We start from the raw sequence: 24,449 nt of genomic DNA, 5'->3' as shown, positions 1-24,449 counted from the left end.
ATTACTCCCTTCCTTTACAATCCACAGCATGACTTGTTAAAGACTAAACCACTAAAACTTTGGGAGGGGGGTTTTCCAATGGCTGGTCTATAAAATTTGCCCAATCACAATGTATTTGGGCAACTAGAACATCTCACCAAAAGATATGTTAAGAAAAAACAGTTCTGATATAAAGCACATGAACGTAAATACCTTGTTTGAAATCAACCCTTCTCCTCAGGTAATCAAGGTATGCTTGCCAAATCTCCACATAGTCAGTGGCCTGAATGAAGCCAGCACTCAAAGCTTTCTCGAAGGTCACTGGAGGTGAAGAAAAAGACAAGGTTTGTGGCCAATTAAAAAGAAACTAATATACAGTTATCAAGATTATAAAAACCTTTACTGACTATAAAATACTATATGATTCATAGTAAGATGCAATGCGCTAGAAAGAAATGTTCAAAAGGAGAGCTATGCAGCAAGGCACACGCTGTGTTCTAGAAAAGGCAGTAAGAGTTCCAGGTCAAGTACGTTTGGAGAAAAGACTCCAGGAAGATCACAATAAACATTAGCATCTTAAAAAGCTCTAAGAAGTCAAAAATACAACCAGTTTACCTCCCACCTAAGAGCGCTTTTTGTCACTACTATCCACTCTCCCGAAGGAACACCCTGGGGAATGCTGATTCAATTACTTCCTCAGAACTCTAGCTTCTGACTTGGGACAAAAAGCTTTGAAGGTTCTCAATAGAAATATTCGCACCAGAAATCACTTGATGATCAACTCCATGTCTTTCCATGGCCAAGAGGTACCGACTCCACAGGGCAACTGTCCAGGGGCAGTTTCTGACAGCACGACTATGGACAGATAAGACCAAGTCCTTTACTTTCAGCTGCCGGTCCTACGACAAAGAGTTCCAGGGTTAGGAGATACAAATTCACCGGTAAAGTTCACCATCCACTAGACATTTCCAGAGCCACCAAATGACAAAAGACATTTCCTTAGGATGTCTCTTGTGACTGATTTCTTCAACACAGAAATCACAAAGGGAGTGAAAGAGAAGAGAGGTGGAGAGGGCAACCTACAGATTAAATGTCCAATCATAATGTACGGATCTTGTTTGGATCCTGATTCAAACCTGTTATACATACATACTGAAATATTTGCCAAGGAAATGTGATTTCTGGATTTAATATAAAATAACTTGGGATGGGAAAAGTAGGTAAGGAACAGATGAAACTACATTAATGCCATTAGATCACTGTTGAAGCTGGTGATGGCTACATAAGGTTGCAGTTTACAATCTGTCTACATTCATGTGATTGCATTTTTCCATAATAAAAGGTTAAAACTTTTTTAAAAAATTTAATCTGTTATAAAGTCTTCAATAGTGAGACTATGTAATCCTAAAACACTAGGAGGACTTCCTAAGTGAGCTGACAAAGAAAGGAGGATGAAGGAAAAATGAGGACCAGCAGAGATGAGCAGCATACAACTAACTCCGAGCACTCTTACTGGTTTTCTTTAGATAGATCCCAAATGGTAAAAGTAAAATGAAATCGGAATAGTTATCTTACTAGGTACTGACTGTAACGGATCCATAAGTCTGGAACCAGGCAGTTCTCAACCAGGGCACGCTCGAAGATCAACTGAATGCGAGCAGGATCGCCGATTTTCATCTCAAAATCGATGTATGCTTGATATTCGGCCAGCCTTGGAGCCTCTGCCTCCAACTGGACAAAGGAGAACGGCAAAGAAGATGAAATGAGCTGCTTGACACTGTCAGGAAGCACAACACATCTCCATACTCAACTTTGGTGAGACTGGCTACTCCAAGAACCACCAATCCCCTCTCAGAACCTCTGCACATCAGGGTCCACAAAGTGCCCCATCACTGCATTAGCTACAAAAGCTCCTTAAACCCTTTTCTAAATCCACCCCTGGACCACAGGGAATTTAAATCAGGAACGGAATGAAAGAGAAACACCCTTGCCAATGACCAATGCAAGCCATCCTTCCAAAACAGAAGTTATTGTCATGGCCTACTGAGTGGAGGACAGAAAGCAAACACACTGGAGTAATCCGGTGCCTTGTGCTAGTTCAGGTTTCTCATTCCAAATATCAGCTCCTGCCAAGCACAGGTACATGCAGAAGATGGAAGAGGCTACACTGAATGTTTACTGCCCCGATCACAAATCTTTTTGAACAAAACCCTCTTACTTGACTTGTTTTCTTTTCAGCCACACTCTGCTGATAGTGAAAACAAAACTGAACTGGCTGAGGCTGTCATTAATGAGGCTTTGTGAAATAAATTACATACAAATCATTTACATGTAAAAGAGAGAGGAAGCACATGCAGACCAGCAAGAGAGCACACATGTTCTAAACATAAAAAGAAGCTGTCTTAGAGCTGCAGTTCCTAGTAATAATGATCAACTAGTGACCCAGACACACTGTGCCACTGAAAAACCACTAAAACTGCTGGACTACATATAAAAAGCATCCCAAAAATCAACAAACTGGTAAAGAAATACGAAGGACAAGATCTAAGTGAAGGTGGTTAAGTGAAGGTTAAGCTTTTGCTGGCCTAAGATGTATTTTTGATCTTCACAACAATCCTATAAGGCAGGTATCATGACTATCCCCGTATTATTCAAGGCAAATGAAACACAAGGAGGCTAAGTACAAGCCCAAAATCAGAGCTACTAAATGGCAGAGCTAAAATTCAAACTGGAGGTAGCCTGGCTCTCAGTATCTGTATTCCTTAGGCCATGAGAGAGACCAAAATCAAAGCCAAGAAGCCCAACAAACCACGAGCAGGATAAATACAAAGATATTCACACCTGGACCTACGATAATGAAACTGTAGGACATCACACAAACCAGTGAGATATTAAAACCAACCAGAGAAAAAAATAAGGGTTACCTTCAAAAAAGCAAGAGTTAGACAGCTGACTTCTCAACAACAGAAGCCAAAAGACAGAAAGATATATTTAATTGCTGAGAGAACACAACTGTCAGTCTAGAATTCTATATCCTGAGAAATTAACTTTCAAGGAGAGCAACAAAGTTAAACTTTTTCAAACAAACAAAAACCGAGAAAATCTGTTGCGAGTAAATGTCCAGTGTGGGAGAGTCTAAAGCAGTGGTTCTCAACCTTTCTAATGCCGCGACCCTTTAATACAGTTCCTCATGTTGTGGTGACCCCCAACCATAAAATTATTTTCGTTGCTACTTCATAACTGTAACTTTGCTACTGTTAATGAATCATAATGTAAATATCTGTGTTTTCTGATGGTCTTAGGCAACCCTGCTAGCGACCCACAGGTTGAGAACCACTACTATAGAGCCTAAGACCATCAGAAAACACAGATATTTACATTAGGATTCATAACAGTAGCAAAGTTACAGTTATGAAGTAGCAATGAAAATAATTTTATGGTTGGGGGTCACCACAACATGAGGAACTGTATTAAAGGGTCGCGGCATTAGAAAGGTTGAGAACCACTGGTCTAAAGGATAGACTTCAGGCAACAGAAAAGTGATTCCAGATGAAAAATCTAGGACACAGGAAGGAAGAGGAAAGAAAGCGGGACATGCATGTAGTAAATGTAAACAAACTAGACTGTATGATACAAAATTAACAATGATGTCTGTAGATCAAACAAAAAGGCAAGAAATACAAGGTCACAAGAGACTAAGTCTGAGGAACGGTAATGAAGTTAAAAGTATTCTAAGACCAAGAAAGAGAAAAAAAAATGCCACTTACAAATAATATTGTATAAAAAACCACAACTATTGTCAACACAGAAAATCCAAAAGAATCCATCAATTATTTTTAATTTTATTTACTAATTTTTAGAGAGCGAGGAAGGGAGGGAGGGAGAGAAACATGGATTTGTTGTTCCACTTACTTATGCATTCACTGGTTGATTCTTGTATGTGCCCTGACCAGAGGATCGAACCCACAACCTTGGTGTATCAGGATGATGCCCTAACCAATTGAGCTACCCACCAGGGCATAAATTATTAATATTAGTAATAATTTAGCAAGTTAGGTAAAAAAATTAATATAAAAACAAATTACATTTTATATACCAGGAGCAACTAGAAAATAAAATCATTAAAAAGATACAATGTAAACCAGTGGGATGGCACAGAGAGGCCAGAAATAGACCCACACATAAATGGACAGCTAATCTGTGGGAGATGTGGGGCTGCACATGCGTGAGGGGAGAGTGAATTAACAGAATGAGTGCGGAAACAACTGGTTCTCCACATGGAAAAATGAAACTGGACCCTGCTTCATACCATACACAAAAATCAACTCCAAATGGAGACCTAAACATAGAATACTAAATTATAAACTTCCAGAAAAAAATAGAGCTAAGTCCATTAATGATTTCGGAGTATAGAGAGATTTCTTAAGCATAACAAAAGCACAAACGATAAGGAAGAGAATGATAAAGCCACGTACATTAACATTAAGACCGGTCATGAAAGATGCCATTTTTTAAAGTAAGAAGATAAACCACAAACGTGGGGGGGAGGGGGTGGATTCTGCAATACCTACAATCGAAAGGAAGACTTAAGTTCCAGGACCCCCACAAATCAATCAGAAAAAAAGGAAAAAAGATAAACCAAAAGGAAAATGTATCAAAGACACTTTTCACCACAGAGGCACTTCACCAAAAAAGAAAATCTGAATGGCCAAGAGATGTGAAAAGATGCTCAACCCCATTAGTCATCAGGGAAATGCAAATTAGAACACCAGTTTCAGACTCAACAGATTGGCTAAATTTAAGTATGTCAATATTCAAGGTAACAAAAGCAAGGGGAAAGCTCAGGTCCTGCTGGAGGAGTGTAGACTGGTAACCTGGCGAACAGTTCCATTCCTAGGTGCACACTTGGAGAAACTCTCTTCCCCGTGCCCAAGAGATACGTGCAATGTCAAAGCAATGGCTGTGGCTCCTAGCAGACACTGGAAATAACCCGACTAAGAACATGGATAGATTGTTTACATATAGACAGCTTTATAGCAAAACAAATGGGCTGTCACTGTACTTATCAATGAGTAAAACCCCAAATCAGGTTGAATAAAAAAATATACAGCATGACTCCACTATATACAAGAAACAAACTTTAAACAATATATTAATTAAGGATACGTTCACAGGTTGTAAAACTATAAAGAAAAGCAAGGGAATGAGTATCACAAAAGTCAGGAAAGTGATTACCTCGGGAGAGGGAAGAGGAGGCAATCGGAGAGGGGCACATAGGAGACTTCTAAGGTACTGGCAATGTTCTATTTCTTAACCTGGGTGGTAGGTACATGGATGTTCACTTTATTATTAGTATGTAAACTGTAATATACATTTATACACTCTATACATTTCACAATAAAGCAAGTTTTAAAGAAACTGTTTTGCAACTACCGATCAGGGAAAAGCTTATAGACCAGGCGTCCTCAAACTGCGGCCCGCCGAGGACATTTATCCGGCCCGCCGGGTGCCGCTGCCTGTCCTGCTTAGCAGCTGACTCGTCCCGGGCCCGCAGTGCGCACAGGAATTTGTTCATAGTTGTTTTGTTTTTTAACTATAGTCCGGCCTCCAACGGTCTGAGGGACAGTGAGCTGGCCCCGTTTAAACAGTTTGAGGACCCCTGTTAGAGAGTAGTTCACTGTCAAAGCGGCCAACACTTACCAGGGCTTCCTCATAAGGTTTGTATTTCTCCAACTGCTGTAGTGCTTTGTGATAGCTCTGAATTACCGCCTCTGGTACTGGGTCTTCCGACCACTCTTCATACTCTGCAAATGTTGCCTCCATATCTATTGAAAAATGGATTCAGCCCCTTGGGTCTTGTAATTGGATCTTAAGAATCCAAACATAGATTAAACCATGAGAGTCAAATGCCACTAACCCCTCCCACATCTGTGGCCATAGCAGCTCTTACTGACCAAACCCTGAGCTCTTCTGCTGAGCTCACTTTTGGCCTTAGACTCTGTCTCAAAATACTATCCCAGGCAGTCCTACCAATTAATCAATCAGAATTAATGAAACTAATAGCAAAGCTTTAACAACACTTACCTGGCACTTCCTAGGTTCTAAGTCATTGTAGCCATTAACTCGTCTGATCCTCACAACTCTATGAGGTGGGTTCTACTGTGTTCCCCATTTTGCACTGTCCACAGGAAATGGCAGAGCAAGCGTTTAAACCCAGGCAGTCTGGTTCAAGTTCATGCGCTACTCACTATGATATGCTGCCTTACACTGGGATGAGATGAAATCTACAAGCCAGTTCCATTCTAGCCTTTTCTGCATGACACCCAAAGATTCAACTGGACACCCAAAGATTCAACTTTATAATTTGTTAAATGAAATCCAAATAAGCTGTGAAGTAAAATGAGAAATAACTTCTGGGCTCAAGTGGTTATCCAGAGGTTCTGAGGGTGCACAGTACACCAGGTCTAGGGAACAAACACGATGGCAGCGCCAAACTCTTCCCATGCTCGGAAAAATCCTCCCAGTGCTGCTCATGCTCCAGCTCCAGACCCTCAAAGGCTTGGCCAAAAGAGGAGAATCCTTACCAAACCCCAGGAAATTCAGGTAAGAATACTTGCGATCCATGGTGCTCCTGAACCAGATCACCCCACTGAGGAATGGTCCAGACCAGGGGTGGGCAAACTTTTTGACTCGAGGGCCACAATGGGTTCTTAAACTGGACCGGAGGGCCGGAACAAAAGCATGGATGGAGTGTTTGTGTGAACTAATATAAATTCAAAGTAAAGGAGCGGAGGGGAGAGCAAGAGAACCCTCCGCTCTTTCAGCTCCACGGGCAAGATAGAACAGCCAAACGGGCCGGATCCGGCCCGCGGGCCGTAGTTTGCCCACGGCTGGTCCAGACCCACATAAACTCCCCAGCTTGAGGTGGTACTCAAGAGAAAATGCTCCAAATGGAACTCTGCTTCGATCCAGTTTCCCTATTCCTTTCAGAGACCCCCTCTCTGCCTCTCCAACAATGTCCAAACGACTGGGACTTCCTGCCTCTGACCCTCATAACTAACTTGAGCATTAATAATTCAAGATACATTTTACCAAGGGACTCGTCCATAGTGACACTGTCCAGTAAGAAAAAGGAAACCAGCCACATTTGCCTCCTGGGATGCTGGGAAAGGCCTAATCACATGACATACCCCAAAGCATTTTAAAAACCATGAAGGGCTGGCTCTTGTCTTACCGTAGAGTGGGATTGCCAACTGTCGCCGGAAGAGACTGTGCACTTTCTCCAGCTGTGAATCAAAGGTTTGTTCCCGGTCAAAAGGGGAAAGGAAGCCAGCCATGGGCTAAAGAAGTAAATTTGTGGTAAATGACAAACTTTGGTCCTTCCTACCTCAAAATTATTTCATTAAAAAAAATTTAACACATTTTTAGTTCAAACTAAAAAAAATAAATAAAAAAAATAAGACCTCTTACACATGAGGTAATGTCTTGGTAAAGATGAAGGCAGCACTGCTGATTTTTCAAGAATGAACTGGGCTACTTTAACAATAACGACCTACCTATTAGAGGGCTTCACTACGTATCAATAACTATGTGTGCACCCACACAAACACAGTGGAGAGGGACGGTAAAATTCTGCAAGTTATAGTCTAAAAATTGCATTTCTGATGGGGTCAAATCTCTCACAGTTACTACTGGACATTTTTGGGGGGAGGGGATGTGGAAGGGGTAGTGACATGGTTATTTTTGTATTTTATTCTGAAATCAGTAACTGAAACAGTATTTTTAAGTATCGAGAACAAATTGCAGGGTCATGTGCTTTATAGTAAAGGAATCATTCTTATCTGCCCGCACACTAAGGAATTGGCGAAGTCCATTTTATTAACTATGTCCCTCCAAGAGCACTTACAGAGACAGCCCGACTATTCAAAGGCAAGCACAGGTCACGGAGACAGGGAACTCACCCGGGCAGCTTCCACAATCGCATTTTCGAACTCCCGGTAAGCCTCCCAGATGGCCAGTCCTTTGGTCATATGTAAACCGACAGACGAGAGAGCCCTTTCAAACACGGAGCGGACTTTCTCAAGGCCACCTTTCTGACCAATCCCACCAACTGAGTATTGGCCATACTCTAGCCAAATGTTTGGACCTAAAAATGAGAAGAGTTCTATTAGTTCACAACATGAAATACCCAAATATCAAAAATGAGGCATAACAAAAGAAATGTGCCCACCAAAAAAGTCCTCATTCATGCAAAAAGGTAACAGCATCATCAATAAGCATCCCAATTCACCTGTTCTAATGCTGCAGGCTAAAAACAAAGTATACCTAAACAATGTTCCTAGCAGGTGTATTCGTTGAGATGCTGCTGAATAAACAGTATATGCCAAGTGGTAATATGTAAAAAGACCATGATCACAAAGCTTATTTATTAAATTGAAGGAACTCAGTGATAGATTTCAATGAAAACAGTTAAGAATCTGAGTCCATCTTCAGAAAGATTTCAAAACCTAAAATTTTTCAAAGTGAAAGAAAAAAATTAAAAGCTGCAATACTATTAATAGAAATCTATTTTTAAATCTGTATTTTTAATAATTTTTAAACAATGACAACAAAAAAAGGCTTGGTTGCTTTGTTCCTTACACTCTTTTTAAATTTTTATATACTCACTCCCACAACTTTAAGACCAATGAATTAAGATCTTTATGAATGCATCAATTCTTACTGTACATGGTTTGCCTGTACTTTTCAAAGACCTGAAAATAATTTCAGAAGCCTATACACTAACTTTGTAAAATAAAAATACCAGAAAGGTACAGAAGCCAATTTGAGGATGACTGTTTTCCCGAGGCTTGCTTTTTCATGAAGTAGGTTTATTTCAAGAACTTAGCCAAAGCTTTAGCCACTCTGTTTCATGCATCAATAAAGACCTGGCAGATGGGCTGCAAAATAAAAATGGAAATGAGCTAGCTCTTGGAGGTGAAGGCCTGAGTGAGGGGAGGTCAAGTTTACAGATGGTCTGTGAAACGGTTCCTCCTCTCAGAGAAGGTAATTTTCAACAGATTACATCATGGCCCCTCTCAACACTTAAATAACCTAGATAGGGACAAATATTATAAACAGCATTTTAACTCAGAAAACCCAAGCGTACGGAGCCCACAATGACTCTGAGAGACACACAAAGGAAGGTGTCACTGGATCCCAAGTTCCAAAGCAGGCATGAAGCCTCCGCACAAGGCTCCTCCAAGAGCCAGGAACCTGGTTTTCAAAACCTCTGAGGAGCCAGAGGGCCGAGCCATCTTCGACTACTGGAGCATCGACCACCCCCAGAAATCACTACTGAGTGCATGCTGAGAAATACAGGAAGGCCATCCTTGGCATCTTCAAATATGAAAAAACATAGTTAAAAACTAAAATGCAAAGAATAGAAAAAATAAATAAAAAGGACAACAAAATAAAAAGCAGGCAAAGTGGCTTCTGAACATTCAAAACAAGTGACAATTTGCACACACTGAAGCTCCCGGAAATAACACAAGGACCCCTTGGGGTCCCATTCGAAACTACTTATGAGATATCCTCTAAGGAGCGTGGTTAGCTAGTCCCTGACCCACAGCAGCCCTGGAGCAGCTGGTGGAAGGGCAGGCAGGCTGTCATCAGCACTAAGTGACAGCGGAGGCCTGACGGCAGGGAGGACTGCAAACCCTAAGGGACCGAAAACCATCAGGGGCCGTCTGGGGAAGGACAAAAGATCCTTGTAGAGAGAGAGCTGGTGCTGTTAATGACTCTGAGACGTTAAGAAAGGGGTAACAGGACCAGCAGAAAACAAGGGAACATCATGTATTTGGAACGCAGAGATTCTAAGAGGCCACAGGGCCAGCACCATCTGAGCAAAGACACAGGATAGCTTTTAAAGGCACATTCAGTATAATTTTATATTCACCAAACACCTATTATTTTCATTATTTGAATTATAAAAAGTAAAAAAGTTTATATTCTTCAAGTCTGGTAAGGGTACACAGAAAATCCTCCCCCTCCGGGCAGTCTACCTACCAAGTGCTGACACTGCTCTCAAGGGGAAATGCCCAGAGTGGAGACTGAGGAAAATCAGATGGGGAAGAAGGGCTTAATTAAAGGGGCGGGGGCGAGGGGGGATTTTTAATGTTTTTTAAAGCATTTTGTCCACAGCACTGATGTGCTCCCCAATGTATGTAGAGACAGTATTTAGAGAATTAACCATTAACAGGGGAGGGTAAAAGGACTTAAGGGGAAGTCAGGCATCCATTCACTTGCACTGCTGAACGGTCAGCACCAGGAGACCAGGGAGCTCTGTGGTGGGGAGGGTCTGTACCTCGAATGCAGTGGTGGCTACCGGAAGCTACACGGTAAAATCTACAGAACTACACACACACTTGCACCAAGGTCAACTTCCTTGTTTTGATTTTGTACTATTGTTATAAGACATTGGGGAAAACTGGACGAAATAAGTACATAGGACTTCTCTGTACTACTTTTGTAATTTCCTATAAATACACAATTATTTCAAAATACGAAATTTTAAGGTTTTTAATAAGAAAAATAAAAATTCTGTCCAAAACTTCTAAAAATCTATTCAATGTATAAAAGGTGACCTTTAGTCATCTGTAACTACCATGTAAATTCTTCCTGCCAGATAAATGCTGGGTGTGAGTATATTCATCCACTTACTTAAATATTTCTTCTACTTGTACAGTCAGACCTCAAATATTGCAGGTTCGGTTCCAGACCCCCCACAACGAAGCAAATATTGAAATAAAGCCAGTCACACCAATTATTGGTTTCCCAGTGCACATAAAAGTTATGTTTTCACTATACTATAGTCCATTAAGTGAGCAATAGCAGTATGTCTTAAAAAATGTACATACCCTAATTTTTTAAAACTTTATTGTTAAAAAATGCTAGCTCTCATCTGAGACTGTTGGTGAAAATGGTGCTGATACACTTGTTCAACATAGGGTTGCCACAAACTTTCAATTTGTAACAAACAAACAAAAATAGCATCTGTGAGATGCAATAAAGCTAAGTGCAATACAGTGAGGTATGCCTATGTCTTAAAACCAAGTATCTTCAACTGAAGACCACAGACAACAACAATAACAGCTGAACTCAATCTTCCTAACTGCTAGACGAATGCTGTCTTCTGGGCAACAGCATTTCACAACACGATCCAGACAGCAGAGACTGATGCAGGTGACACTGCCGGGCGCTCTGGAAACCGCCACGGGGAACTTACATATGTAATCCTTCACGGCTTTCTCAAAGAGGTCGTACACGTGCTCTCTGTCCAGGCTGTCCAGGGCCATGCTGATCTCGTCGTGCAGCCACTCCAGCCAGAGCTCTACAAGACAACAGCCTCCTGCGTTACCACCTCCCTCCCCAGAGGGCGGTCTGAAAGCAGTAATGTACTGATAGTCATCAGCAGGCAAGCGTTTCATCATCTTACACAACCTGGCCAGGTCACAACTCAATTCTTAAAGCCTGCACCAAGCACAGAAGTTTATGGCCCCAGATAAGATCAAATCACTAAAATCATAATACTCTACAGCTGTTGGGCACTTCATGGTTTGCAAATTCTGTGTCTATAAAAGCAGCCTGGCTGGTGAGGTGTTACCTTCTGTCAAAGGGAAGATCTCACTCATCTTCTGGCGGGCCACCCTCACTTTGGTGAGCTCCCCTTCCAGGCGCAGCAGCCGGATCAGGTCCACGTGGCAGTTGTAGTCATAGACGTTGATAGACAGCTAAAAGGGAAAGAAAGAGCAGTTGAAATTTAAAATGCCATCATCAAAATAACTTAGCTTTTTTTACCATTGGTGACAATGCACACGTCTGTCACAAACAAAATAAATGTGCTACCTGGGAGAGCCTCTGAAACAGAAATGAAACCTTTATCCTCAGGAAAAGGAAGAAAAAGATCAATACAAGAGGCTTTTTATAACCATAAAGTTCCCTCAAGTCCGTCACAATTCCCGTCAGCACACACTTGGTTCTCTCTGAAATACAGGAAACATTCCAATGAAACAAATAAATCAGAGTGTGGCCTTAGGCATGTTATTAACTTTCCTAAGCCTCCATTTCCTTACCTTTAAATGGGGAAATCAGCCCTGACCGGTTTGGCTCAGTGGATAGAGCATCGACCTGTGGACTGAAAGGTCCCAGGTTCGATTCCGGTCAAGGGCATGTACCTTGGTTGCGGGCACATCCCCAGTGAGAGGTGTGCAGGAGGCAGCTGATCAATGTTTCTCTCTCATCGATGTTTCTAACTCTCTATCCCTCTCCCTTCCTCTCTGTAAAAAATCAATAAAATATATTTCTTTAAAAAATGGGGAAATCACTGTTTTCTGACCCATAACGTTCTTGTGAGAATTTTAAACATAATTTAGTAATGTGCTTTAGCATATGCCAGGTTCATAGGTAATAGCTCTTTTCTTCTACTAAATAATAAAAAGATCCCTATTGGTAGAAATAAGAATGACAACAGATTGATATCTGTTGAAGCTGAGTAATAAGCACATAAAGATCTATTTCTATACCTGAAACTTTTCAAACTAAAAATTAAAACAATAAATTAAAATAAGTGCTTAAAAAGCTATCATACATCTGAGACAAAAGGAAACTATAAGAATGTGTTACTATCTGACTTAAGACTCTTAAAGAATAGCTAAAGGAAGTTCTTCAAACAGGAAGGAAATGATTAAAGAAATCTTGGCATCAAGGAGAAAGAACAAGAAAGAGCAGAAAAGTGGGTAAGTGTAACTTATCCTTCTCCTTCTGTGTCTTCTAAATTGTATGTAATAGCAAACGTTTTAAGACTGTCTGAAACCCAAAACAGTATTTAAAAAGCAGGGATGGCAAAAGAGCATAAACGGAAGGCAAATTTCCACACCTCACTCAGTGGTAAAACATAAATACCAGGAAAGTCAAATAAACTGAATTCATGACCCATGGCCATGACCCCAATTTGAAAAACACCGATGCAAAAAAATAAATGCAAAAAAATAAATTGAAAAACACCAATGCAGAGAAACTCTTAGACATGTTCCACAGTAGCACAGTTCAACAGAAACAATGTTTTGTTGTAGCCTGTTTGCAACGGGGAGTCGAGGGGGGACTACTATAGCAATCCAAATGCTAGAACTGAGCTGACAGTTGTCAAAATGAATAAACTGCAATGACAACATGGACAAATCTTAGAACCCACTGCTGGGTGGAAAGCAGTCCCAGAAGATTATGTCGAACATGACGTACTTTTTTAAAAGCTCAGAAACAAACGGAAGTGGACAACACATTGCTTACGGATGCATACCTGAGTGACAAAACTGTATGTTTTCCAAGAGAGGAAACGCCCAAGATTCAAGAACGTAGTTACCTGGGTTTTAGGAGGGGACAAGGGAGAAGGGGCAAGGCAGGACGGGGCCAGGGGAGACGCCCACAGCACATGCAGCAGTGCCCGTGCAGTTCCAGCCCGCAGACGAGTGATGGGGTAAGTGGTGCTCATTTGATTACCATCCTTTACCATTTACAGATGTGAACTGTGCTTGTATGTATCAACTCACACAAAAAGATAAAGAAGAACCAATAACAGATAAGAATATGACCTAATTCTTTCAAAAACCTTAAAAGACTTGTAGCAAGGTTCTCTTACACGTGATTTATAAAGCTTGACAAGCGGAACCCACCCCATGATTATGTGATGGTTTGAAAAAGGGGTGGACTAGGCCAGGACACAAACCTCTGTCTCCCCTGATTCTCGGTGTCCTCACCTGCACCAGGAAGGGGCTGGAGCGAACCTCTGGTTCTCGAGTGGCTGTCACGACACTGACGGGTCAAAACTGACTGTCAAGTGTGGCAAACAAGTAACTTTTAAAAAGTTACGTTTGTGAAAGATGTGCTTTCCTCACTAAAGAACATTCTAGGCTCTCCCTGTCCCCCACCAACTCACAGCTACCTGGGTTTGAATGTGTTTTCTGAGCATGGAGAGGGTGGGAGAGTCCTTACTGGTTAATGTGAGGAAGGCCTGTGCAAATATCCCTCACATGAGCACCATGTGTAATTCAGGAGAAAAAGGTATAAAAGACACGAAGTAGAGGAACTGCCTCTAAGGTGATTTTTGGTCTAAATGTCTGATTTCTAGACCCAAACAATGACGACAGCATGTATAGGAGATGCTCTGAAAGTCTGTACATGAAATGCATGCTGAGATGCATTTAGAAAAGAGACATTTTCACAGAGCTCACTCAGCACTGACAAGTGAGTGAGCACACAGGCAGGTCTATTCCGGTCTCAGAACTTCATTAGCAACAAAGGATGCTCTCAATAAGGAGGCAGCTTCGCCAGTGCACAGAGTGATCTAACTGATTTCCTAACTCCCTGATGGCACACACTGGACCTGGAGCGGGGGGTGGGGAAATAACAGAGGCTGTGACACATGCTACTCACGGGAAAGGCAGGGAAAGGAGAAAGGAGCAGGCCTTGGATGGCACCTACTGTGTGTCAAACTCTGCCAGCAGTTTTACACACACTGTGTCACTTAAGGTCCACAATAGCCCTGCGTGTGGGGATGGGGGGAAGCTACAACCAACCCTGGTTTTACCAGCTGGGACACCATAGGCTCTGAGACTGAAATAACTTGCACGTGAAAAAGAATGTGCTAAAATTCAGGCACCACCCCCCCACCCCCCGCGTGGACCACATAGATAGGTTTCTGGGTCTCTGGTTCTCTCTTTCAGCAGGGTTTGCCCAGCAGCAGGCATCAGCAGATGCGAGGTAGAAAGGCAGGCCAGGGTATTCCTCCTCCCACCCAGGCCCCTGATTGGAAACCAGGGCTGCACCCCCTGACCAAAGGCCTTGGCTCCTCTCAGGCGCCCTATCCACACCCCCCCTCCCCTCTTAAGGCCTTAAGATGGACACAGGTCCTGCTGTGACTAGCCCTGGGGTACTAACCTTCCCTCCCGATTTCCCTGCCCACCCTTTACAAACACACAGTCCCTTTATTAATCTTCCCGCAAATTATCTAATTTAAGTCTCCTGCTGGTACTCTGGATTACACCGGAGTTAAAAGATTAGATAGAGACCACGTTTCTACGAGGTGCGGGACAGCTGACTGTCATTGCTATCGCAATTACACGACACGGAAGTGTTGCGCCCAATTTACAGACGAGGAAGCGGAGGCTCAAAGACACGAAGAAATGCGGCCAAGCACACACAGCTGGGGACCTTCTACAGCTGGGGCCTTAGCTGAAAACCCCACCTTTCCATTTCTATGACCGTCCTCAAGGTCAATATCGCATTTCCTACCACATCGTCCTTCATCACCGTTCCTACAGGAAAATAACTCTCTGGCGAAGAGAATTGTATTTCTGCTGCTGGGCATAGCTTCCCGGTGTGGTTAGGAGTCGGAGGTGTGGGGTCGGTTCCAAGTGCAAGACCTGACTCCCCACTTGCAGGAAGTGTAACCTTGAGCCAGAGAATTCCCTCCACGAAGAGCCTCCGTTTCCTCGGTAAAACGGGGGACACACTACCGCCTCCCTGGGTCGTTGGGAGGATGCAATGGGATAACGCCTGCACAGCCCCAGGCAAGCGTCCCAAACGCTGGGAGCTACGGTGATGAATAGCGGGTTTGCTGCCCCGGCGGCTTTATTACCGCTCCGGGCCCGGGAGGAGGGTCAGGCCTGGGAACCTGGGGAAGAAGGGGACCCCGCTGCCCACCCCCGGGCGCACCTGCTCCTCCAACCGCTCAATCTCCAGCTGGTTCTTCTCCTCCTCTTCGTCGTACTCCCACTCGTCCTCGCCGGGGGAACTCTCCGCCGAGGAGGCCATGGCGAGCTCCTCCTCTCCATCGCTCTCGCTCACGCCTTCCTCCTGTTGCTGGTCCCACGCTGGCCCCATGGTCTTGTAGGTCGCAGTGGCCACAGCGCGCGTTAACACCTTGCTCCTAGTCCGGTCCGCCTTCACCTCGTCCTCCTCGCCCTCAGCCTCGGGCCCCGCCTTGGGATCGGTCTCCGGTTCCGAAGCCGATGCTGCGGCCGCCGTCGCCATCTTGCGTTTCCAGCGACTCCCGGGTTTTCCCTGGGCCGCCTAAGGCCCCCTGAGGTAGAAGCTGTCCGCGGCGCGCGCCTGACCAAAAACCTCGCTGTCTTGCAGCCTGAAAGGAAAATATGAGCTTCAGGTGACGGGAAAACCTCTAAATACACGCAAATCATGTTATTTTTATACACTTGTGAAAGTTCTCTTGAGAAAAAAACAACCTCCCTAACACGGCATGTGTTCCGTCTCAACTTCGGACAGAATGGGGTCCTTGGACAGGAAGTGGGGCCATTAGAGGAAATCCGGGAGTGAGCGTGATGACTGTAGTTAAGGGTTTGGCGCCATCTTGAGAAGGTCAAAATGATTCTGGGAATAAATACCTTACTGTCTAGTGTGACCTGGCGCGTGGTTCAAGTATCCCCACCAGCTGACCCTCAAATGCAGAGAAAACCCCAGGTCCTCAGGGATCGAATGCACCATTCATGAGAAAAACACATTTCCCAAAAAGATTCTTCCCCTTTTATGTAATGCCTGATGCTTAATAGGCGTTAAAGACACACGTGAGTTTTCTCGTTTTATAAGATCTTATTCTGCACACCAACATTAATAAATTACATTACTAGGCATTTAATTAGAAACTCTCAATTGCCAGATATTGTCATATAAGTTGAGTTTACTGTTGTTTATACAGAAATAGATAACATAGACATATACATTTTTTAAAAATCAGGACAGGGTGTTCGTTTCCTTCTTAATTAAGCTTCCCATTTTGAGGTAGGGGAATATTTGGTGTGTTTACTTATTGCTTTTTTCCTTCACCAGTAAGTTTAATGAGGCAGGTCTGGTTTCCTTTCCGTTAGATTCTCAAAGCCTCGTTTAGCGCCTTGACTCATAGTAGGTTATTTGCCCATGAATGAAAAAACTGTCCTTGAATTACATATTACAAAAGATCGAGGCTTAGAGAGCTAATGTCATTTGCCTAGGGTCACACAACCAGGAAGGAGCAAAGCCGGGATTCTAACTCAGTTTGTCTGAATCTGAATCCCAAGTGCATCTAACTCTGAGCAACCCTGGGTAAGTTACTAAACGGCTCGGAACCGAAAAGCCCTTAGCTGCACATCAGGGTAAAGAAAGATGGACTGGTTGACCCTCTGCGCCGTTTTCGGGCGGTGGGCTTGGTGGACGTAAACCTGAGTCCCGCACTCCAGCCTGAGACCCTCTTACATCCAGAACCCAGCACCAAGGACAAGCCCTCCTGCACTTCAGACCTCCCTGCTCCGCGCCCCGCCTCCCCGGAGGGGCGTGGTCCAAGCGCGGACACGTGCGGGACACGTGCCCGGAGCGTGAGGGCTCAGGCACGCAATCGCGGTGACGTCGTACAGGCGCGCCCCTCCCCTCGGCCTGGCGCCCTACGCAGGCGCAAATCGGCAAGATGGCGGCGACTGGAGCGGGCCGTCTGAGGCGGGCTGCGTCAGCCCTGCTGCTCCAGACCCCGCGCCTACCGGCCCGGGAGCTGTCAGCTCCCGCCCGGCTCTATCACAAGAAGGTAGGGGATGCGCGGGGTCCGCAGCGATCGGGGCGGGAGTACGGGGACCGTCGAGGGGACTGGTGGGTGCTGGTGCCGGACAGAAGCCCAGCTTAGGGAGGAGTGGCCGCGGGATTCTGTGCCGCTTTGGGAGCCCCCACTGTGGCCCGGGGTGGGGATGGCGCCCGGCCCTGGATGGAGGGATCGCCCCCCTCACGTGACACTGCCTCCACTTGCCTCGCTGCGCAGTGACACTAATCGCGCATGAAATAAAAAGAACTGTCCGTGGGCCCTGCCGCTGGCTGCGACGTCATGCATCCCAGCCCTTGAACATCCTAAGAGCCCAGGACGGAGGGTCCTGTTAGGACCTGGCAGCCTGACTGACTCCTGGAACGGTGCCCTGGCCAAGTGACCTTGGGAAAGTCGCTGTCCTTCGCCGAACCTGCCTCCCCATTTGTAAAGTGGGTACCTGGGCAGCCCCCTACACACGGTGATGCTCGCGGAGGCCTCGGCAGGGTGCCTAGCACAGAGAGACCTTTTAGGTGCCGCTGTGGTGGTTCTTGTAGGAGCTCCGAGCCTCCCAGGGAGCCAATACACAGTCATGTGTTTATTTTCGTGTTTTGTTTGGGGCGGGGCATAGGGATGGGTGTGTAATTTGCAGCCCTTGCCTTGGGGACGGGGCGGGGTGGGGGGGGGGGAGGCGTGTGAAGTCCCTTGGTCAGGAGACTGTAGCACTCGGACACAACTCACTAAAGAATGTGGTAAATCAACTTGGGGACAAACAGTACAGATTGGATATTACCTTGTAGGTCCTTGGGCTTGGAGTCGACATCCTCGTCGGAACGATGCGGGGAGGGGGACCGGACGATCGTACACTTAGGCTAACTGGTAAAAAAAAAAAAAAAAAATCTCAAGGTTATTAGAGCCTTCCGTGTGCCGGTTTGAATAAACATTTATTCTCTCCTGGCTTCAGGACTTGGCTCCGCCCCCACCCAGGGGTGTGTTTTGTTGACAGTGCCCGCTGGGTGGATTCGGGCTGGCAGCCTCCTGGCCACCGGGGTGCGCTGCTGCACCGGGGAGGTTTCTGGGCCCTGGAATAGTGATGGGACTGTGATTTTTATCATCGTACCCACTTGGACACGTTTCACAGCATTGTTTCCCTGTAGCAGTCTCCTCGAGGCTTCTGGGAAAGCCTTCAATTTATGGATCACAGTTACTTTTAGAATTTTTTTTAACTTTATTTATTTTTTAAAATGTATTTTATTGATATTTTACAGAGAGGAAGGGAGAGGGATAGAGAGCTAGAAACATCGATGAGAGAGAAACATCGATCAGCTGCCTCCTGCACACCTCCCACTGGGGATGTGCCCGCAACCAAGGTACATGCCCTTGACCGGAATCGAACCCTTCAGTCCGCAGGCCGACGCTCTATCCACTGAGCCAAACCGGTTTCGGCTACTTTTAGAATTTTTGAATAGTTATTATCCTTCGAGAAGAGACTGTATTTGGAAATAACAAAAATGCCATTTGAGCCCAAAGCTGGCCATTTAGGTGGGTAAAGGTCCACTAGTTATAGGTGGTTAAAAAGCCTGTGGAACGAAGACATGATTTTCCTCCAGTATCACAAATCTCTTAAGGTCGTTGGAAAGGAGACGCAAAAAGACTTTGGGTCACAAATGGTTCTCGTTGACCCGAGCGTAAGCCTTCCCACCCAGGTAAAATGTGGCATTTAGTGATTGCCTACCAAGTTCAGGTTGCTGACTTGGTGCTTACCATTAAGTCGAGACCAAAAAAAGGGGGATCATGATTTCTCTTAACTCTCATTTCAGGTTGTCGATCATTATGAAAATCCCAGAAACGTGGGATCTCTTGACAAGACATCTAAAAATGTCGGGACTGGATTGGTGGGGGCTCCAGCATGTGGCGATGTGATGAAATTACAGGTACAGCTGGTTTTCATCTGGAATGGGAATGGGAATCTGTTGGCCGACAATGCTAAATAGTTCACAGAGCACTTGCGTACACCATCTCCTTTGGTCTCCAATTGGACTCCTGTGAGGCGGGATGAGGCGGGTTGTACACGATCGGAGCAGAGCTTGTCCTAGCGCTCCTGCTGGTACACTGTGCTGACCCTTTCCGATACAGTAAACTGATCATGCTGTGCTGCTCACTGCATCAGCTTAAATTCCAGCATCAGTTAAGTAAAAGGTTCTGTGAGTTTTACCAAAGGAAAACCACAGCCGTTGAGCTAGCCATCCCCTGTGAGATAAGAAATCCAATCAATCAGACTTCCCCCAAACTGAAGGCAACAGGAAGGCTGGGTAAACCATAGTTTCATTCACAATCTGCTTCATCATAGATGGAGGGTAGCGTGCCAGAGTCTTCCCACCTATCTTAGAAAACAGCAACAGGGCAGGGCGGGACCACTATATGCAGTTTGGTGTCCAAGAAAAAAGCATTAACTAGAGACCGTGAGCATAGGCTCCCCCAGCGTTTCCAGGGCAGACTGACACGATAGCCATGAGCAGAACGTCATAGCCAAAAAGCAAGCGAGGGTTACAAAACAACAACCAAAACTTCAAAGGGGCGTATTATTTAGCTCAGTGGTCGGCAAACCCATTAGTCAACAGAGCCAAATATCAACAGTACAATGATTGAAATTTCTTTTGAGAGCCAAAAACCGACTTCTGCTCATGGGCCACGAAATTTCAACTGCACTGTACGTGCGTGCCCACACGTGGTATTTTGTGGAAGAGCCACACTCAAGGGACCAAAGCCGCATGTGGCTCGCGAGCCGCGGTTTGCCGACCACTGATTTAGCTAATCTGTACAGCAGGCCTATACGATTGTCTATGTTTAACTCTTCATCCCTGAGCTCTTCGAAACAAAGCAAACTCAGGAAACATCGGCATTAATGCCAGAACTTCAAGTGGAAACAAGACCGAGGTCTTGGGAAGAGCCTGTGAAGCCCTGTGAGTGCCGTTTCTACAGACAGCCCCACCCGTCTCTTCTAGATTCAGGTGGATGAGAAGGGGAAGATCGTGGACGCCAGGTTTAAAACATTTGGCTGTGGTTCCGCCATCGCCTCCAGCTCGCTGGCCACCGAATGGGTGAAAGGAAAGACGGTAAGGTCACTCGCAAACCTGACAGAATCAAGTCACGTTTTCCACAAACATGGCTCTCAGTTAAGGGAAGGGTCTAGTAGTGGGTGGAGGGGGGCAGAAATAACTGATTTCTTAAAAATACATTCTGAGAATTTCTTTTTAATTTCTCCTACCCAGATTTTTATTAAATTCTTCACATTGGAACAGTGGATTGTTTTGTTAAGTGTTTTTTAGTTTAGGGTTTTTTGTTGTTGTTGTTGTTGTTGTTGATCATTTTTATTTGGGGTTTTCTGTGATGTTTTCTTCCTAAATAAATAGAAAAAAGATCTTCACCTCTCTATCTAACAAGATAGAACTTACAAGAAACCTTAGCTTTCTCCAAGGTTGCTGGTGGTGTAATTTCTTAGGAGTGTCGGTCAGGTCAGGGAGTGTTGTGAAGTGGTTTGTTTTCTTGTTTATTTCCTCCCATCCTGTTTCGGGTAGGACTGCAGGTGGCTTTTAAGGATTCATGGAATAACAAACTGGCCTGTACTGACAGAGGGCTTGAAGAATCAAACACACATCGAGGGGAGGGGCAGAGTGGGCAAGCACATCAAAACAGTGACCCAGGTGGCTGGTCGCAGGCCCTCCGAGTGGAGAAAAGAAAGGCTGGAACATCTTTTCCATCCTTTTCTCTGCCAGCGCCTCTTTCCCCAGCAGCTGCAGAAGTAGAAGGTCCCAAGCCCAGTAAAGAACTGGACTTTCTAAAATCTAGTCATTCAAACCTCTCAGAAAAGCTAAACCGCAGGCTGCTCATCCTTGTAGCCCCGAGGGACCAAGTTCAGGGTTATAGAGAAGAGTGCTCGGGGAGCTGGGCAGCTCGACAGCAAAGCGTATGCCACGCCACACGCCACCTGCTTTCCGTGGCTCGGGGCCTTCTGGCTGGCAAGCACCTTTGGGCCAAGGAAGCACAGGCCTGACCTGGCAGGAGGTGGCTCTGCGGTGATTTGTCACCAACTGTCTGCAGGGAAAGGGGGGAAGGAGAGATGAGGCACCTGTGCTCCCAGGACCTGACCTGAGGGGCCTGTGAGTTGTGGTCAGAAAATGGGGGAAGAGGACCTTTCTTTGACCTTGACATCCTCCCATCTGAGTTCCCAGGAACAGAACTTATGTCATCATTGAGTAGACTTAGTGGCATTGGGAAGTTAGGGGACAGGTGTGGCAAGCTGGCTTTCCTTAAGATGCTGGGACTGTTTGAGGTGGGCAAGGAACCACCTGCGTCTTGTTCTGCCCTCGGACTCTGGACGGAGCCCCAGGCAGGCGGAGCTGATCTCCTTTCAGCAGAGGATGAGCCTAAAGGGAACTCCTAGCCCAGCACCCACCTGTGCCACTGCCACGGTGCTGGAGTGCCACAGCCTGTCCGTCCCTCCGACCGCCTAGTGCCATCAGCACTGCTAGTTGAAGGGACTTATTCTAAACATTTGGTACAAGGACACCAGAGAAGCTGATAGTCACAAAACCAGCATAGGAAGTCACTGCCTTTTAAAGAAAAAGACTCATGTTTCTGGCCTCCAGCAAATCTGATTCCTAAGAGACTTCTCACAGGTTCTCTTCAGCTCCTAGAGTGTCTGTGCTGGCCCTGCTCACCCCAGCCCCCCGCTGTGCACACTTCCTACCCGAGAATCCCACCTGCAGCCTTGACACCCGGGTGGGGTTCTGAGAAGGTCCTTTGCTTGGGGTTATTAACGGAAACCACCCCCATTCACCCTGTCCTGAGGGCCTCTGTCTGAGGGTATTGTCTGTCCCTCAAGACAGAGCATCGCTGACACTGCGTGTGACACTGCATGTCTTTCCCATGTGCCTCAGGTGGAGGAAGCCTTGACCATCAAGAACACAGACATCGCCAAGGAGCTGTGCCTGCCCCCCGTGAAGCTGCACTGCTCCAGTAAGTCTCTGCCCCTGAAGGCCAGTGGCCGGACAGTTGGGAGGAATTTGGTAATGGAGTCAACTTGCATTTGTGACAGAGTAATGGCGAGTCTTCTGTGGTCATGGAGTCCGTCTATAACCTTTCGAGGACTCGAGCCCACAGCCTCAGCCATCGCCGGGACAGCCTCTGGGAGGTGGTGTGTGCCAGGCCTCGTGCTCAGTACTCCATAGCATCATTTGTAAACCTCAGCGGCATCCTCCAGGCCACAGAAGGTGCCATTTCCTCTCCCCTTACGATGAGGGATCGGGTTCAGGTTAAAGCACCGGTCACACGGTTCTTAAGTGAGAAAGCCAGGATCTACGCCCCAGTCTCTGATTCCAGAATCTGTGCTGTTCCCACCCCATTGCAGGAAAGTGAGGGCCACGGAGGAGAAAATTCGGCTTCCACATAACCCCGTTCGTGTGTATTTCCTCACTTCCTGTCCACATACATCGCTCTGCATCTGCGTCCATGGGATGACTAAGCCCAGATGTCTGAAGACTGATGCTTGGCTTTCCAGCTCAGTCTCTGACTTAAATTTAAAGCTATTTCCCTCTTAACCTTCTTGGGAAAGGAGGCAATGAGAAACAGCATTCCTAACAGATTGATGGGGGTTTACTGACCAAATTAGTTAAACACCAGCAGAGAGCCGGACCTCTTGCCAGGAGAGGACTCACAGGAGAGCCGAGAACTGGGACAGGGACACGCCGATGCAGTCTTCAGGAAGTCTGCTAAGACCCAAGTTCTTTCCACTTGAGTTGGAATTTCAAGTAGCCATGAATAAAGGGCATAGCTTGTAAACATTTTCACACACTTCAGAAAAACCCCAGCCTTTCCTTCCAGCTTCTCGGGTCCTGAGACCTGAGCTGAGGCTCTGCTGTTGGCTTGCTTTCTGCTCTCATTCCAGCCCTCTCGATTTTTATTTTCCTCCATAGCCTCACTCCTAAGTAAGTGTTCAAGTTTAAGATCACTAGAGAGTAATGTGGCCGACACCATCCTATCAACAAATGACATGACCTAAGTTATGCCAGCTAGCTTAACCAGCACCCACTACATTCACTTCAGTCTCTCCTGTGAGCAGATGAGAACGAATATTTGTTGTGTCCCTACTGTGTGCCAGCCACACAGTAAGTCCTCACACAGTCCCAGCAAGAAAAGCAGGATTGTCCAGTTTTACAGAAAAGAAAGTCGATCCACAGAGGCTCAGAAACTAACCTGGGTAACCATGAGGCCCTGCCCAACACCGCTGCCCTCGCCTCTTAGAAACTCCACTCCTAAGACTGTTTCTCTCTGTCTAGAAACTCAGGCTCTCTCTCCTTCCTGTCCTTCCAGTGCTGGCTGAAGATGCCATCAAGGCCGCCCTGGCTGATTACAAACTGAAGCAAGAACCCAAGAAAGGAGAGGCGAAGAAGGAATGAGCCCGTGGCGATGCCTCCAGCAGGGCCTTCAGCTGCTTGCCCGCCCCCGTGCTGTCACCTTAGATTTCAGGAAGCTCCTCACACTGCAGTGAAAGGCCATATGCATGACACTTGCTGTTCACACTGTGGCTCTGATGCAAGCAGAATACAGTTCAGTAGTTCCGAATCCTGTGGTTTCTTTCAGCCCACCTTTACCGCCTTAATCCTAATGCTGTATATTTTGAATTGAGTGTACAGCCTCAAAACTGAAATCAGTAAGTCTTGAGTTTTGCTAGTCCACGAAGTGCACAAAGATCTATTTTATCTGAATGTATTTTGGGGAGGATTACCAATAGAATGCCTTGTATGATTGTTTGATAGAACCAAGTATTGTACATAAAACAGATCTGCACATATATAATAAATTAAAGAATGTGAGACAA

General features: G+C 45.5%; 2 protein-coding genes across 3 annotated transcripts in view; one reads left to right on the top strand and one right to left on the bottom strand.

The window, feature by feature from the left end:
• SART3 (spliceosome associated factor 3, U4/U6 recycling protein) overlaps window positions 1–18,142 on the bottom strand; it is a 27,444-nt gene extending 9,302 nt beyond the window's left edge. Inside the window, exons 1-10 of one of the 2 annotated variants that reach the window (XM_080650753.1) lie at window positions 18,030–18,142; window positions 15,730–16,153; window positions 11,624–11,750; window positions 11,246–11,350; window positions 7,941–8,125; window positions 7,214–7,265; window positions 5,680–5,804; window positions 1,555–1,710; window positions 740–878; window positions 193–300 (exon numbers count right to left, since the gene is read on the bottom strand). In XM_080650753.1, the coding sequence (XP_080506879.1) occupies window positions 193–300; window positions 740–878; window positions 1,555–1,710; window positions 5,680–5,804; window positions 7,214–7,265; window positions 7,941–8,125; window positions 11,246–11,350; window positions 11,624–11,750; window positions 15,730–16,047 (1,315 nt within the window). In that variant the 5' untranslated portion in view covers window positions 16,048–16,153; window positions 18,030–18,142. Of the gene's footprint in view, window positions 1–192; window positions 301–739; window positions 879–1,554; window positions 1,711–5,214; window positions 5,324–5,679; window positions 5,805–7,213; window positions 7,266–7,940; window positions 8,126–11,245; window positions 11,351–11,623; window positions 11,751–15,729; window positions 16,154–18,029 lie in introns of those variants that run through there. The other variant, XM_080650754.1, reaches the window with a different exon arrangement.
• Window positions 17,366–24,449, top strand: ISCU (iron-sulfur cluster assembly enzyme). The gene is made up of 5 exons (XM_080650790.1): window positions 17,366–17,581; window positions 19,390–19,503; window positions 20,575–20,685; window positions 22,510–22,588; window positions 23,942–24,449. Exons 1-5 carry the CDS (start codon window positions 17,468–17,470, stop codon window positions 24,025–24,027), a joined length of 504 nt encoding a protein of 167 aa, XP_080506916.1. The 5' UTR covers window positions 17,366–17,467; the 3' UTR covers window positions 24,028–24,449.

This window comes from Plecotus auritus (genome assembly GCF_963455305.1).
Source record: "Plecotus auritus genome assembly, chromosome: 13".
NCBI lineage: Eukaryota > Metazoa > Chordata > Mammalia > Chiroptera > Vespertilionidae > Plecotus > Plecotus auritus.
This window is presented reverse-complemented; position numbering and strand designations above follow the sequence as displayed.

Bases quoted from the DNA above. Each gene is read 5' to 3' on its own strand.
- ISCU (XM_080650790.1), top strand. From the start codon at position 17,468: ATGGCGGCGACTGGAGCGGGCCGTCTGAGGCGGGCTGCGTCAGCCCTG. The intron at 17,582-19,389 runs GTAGGGGATGCG...CTCTCATTTCAG, and splicing joins CCCGGCTCTATCACAAGAAG to GTTGTCGATCATTATGAAAA. The intron at 20,686-22,509 runs GTAAGGTCACTC...CATGTGCCTCAG, and splicing joins AATGGGTGAAAGGAAAGACG to GTGGAGGAAGCCTTGACCAT.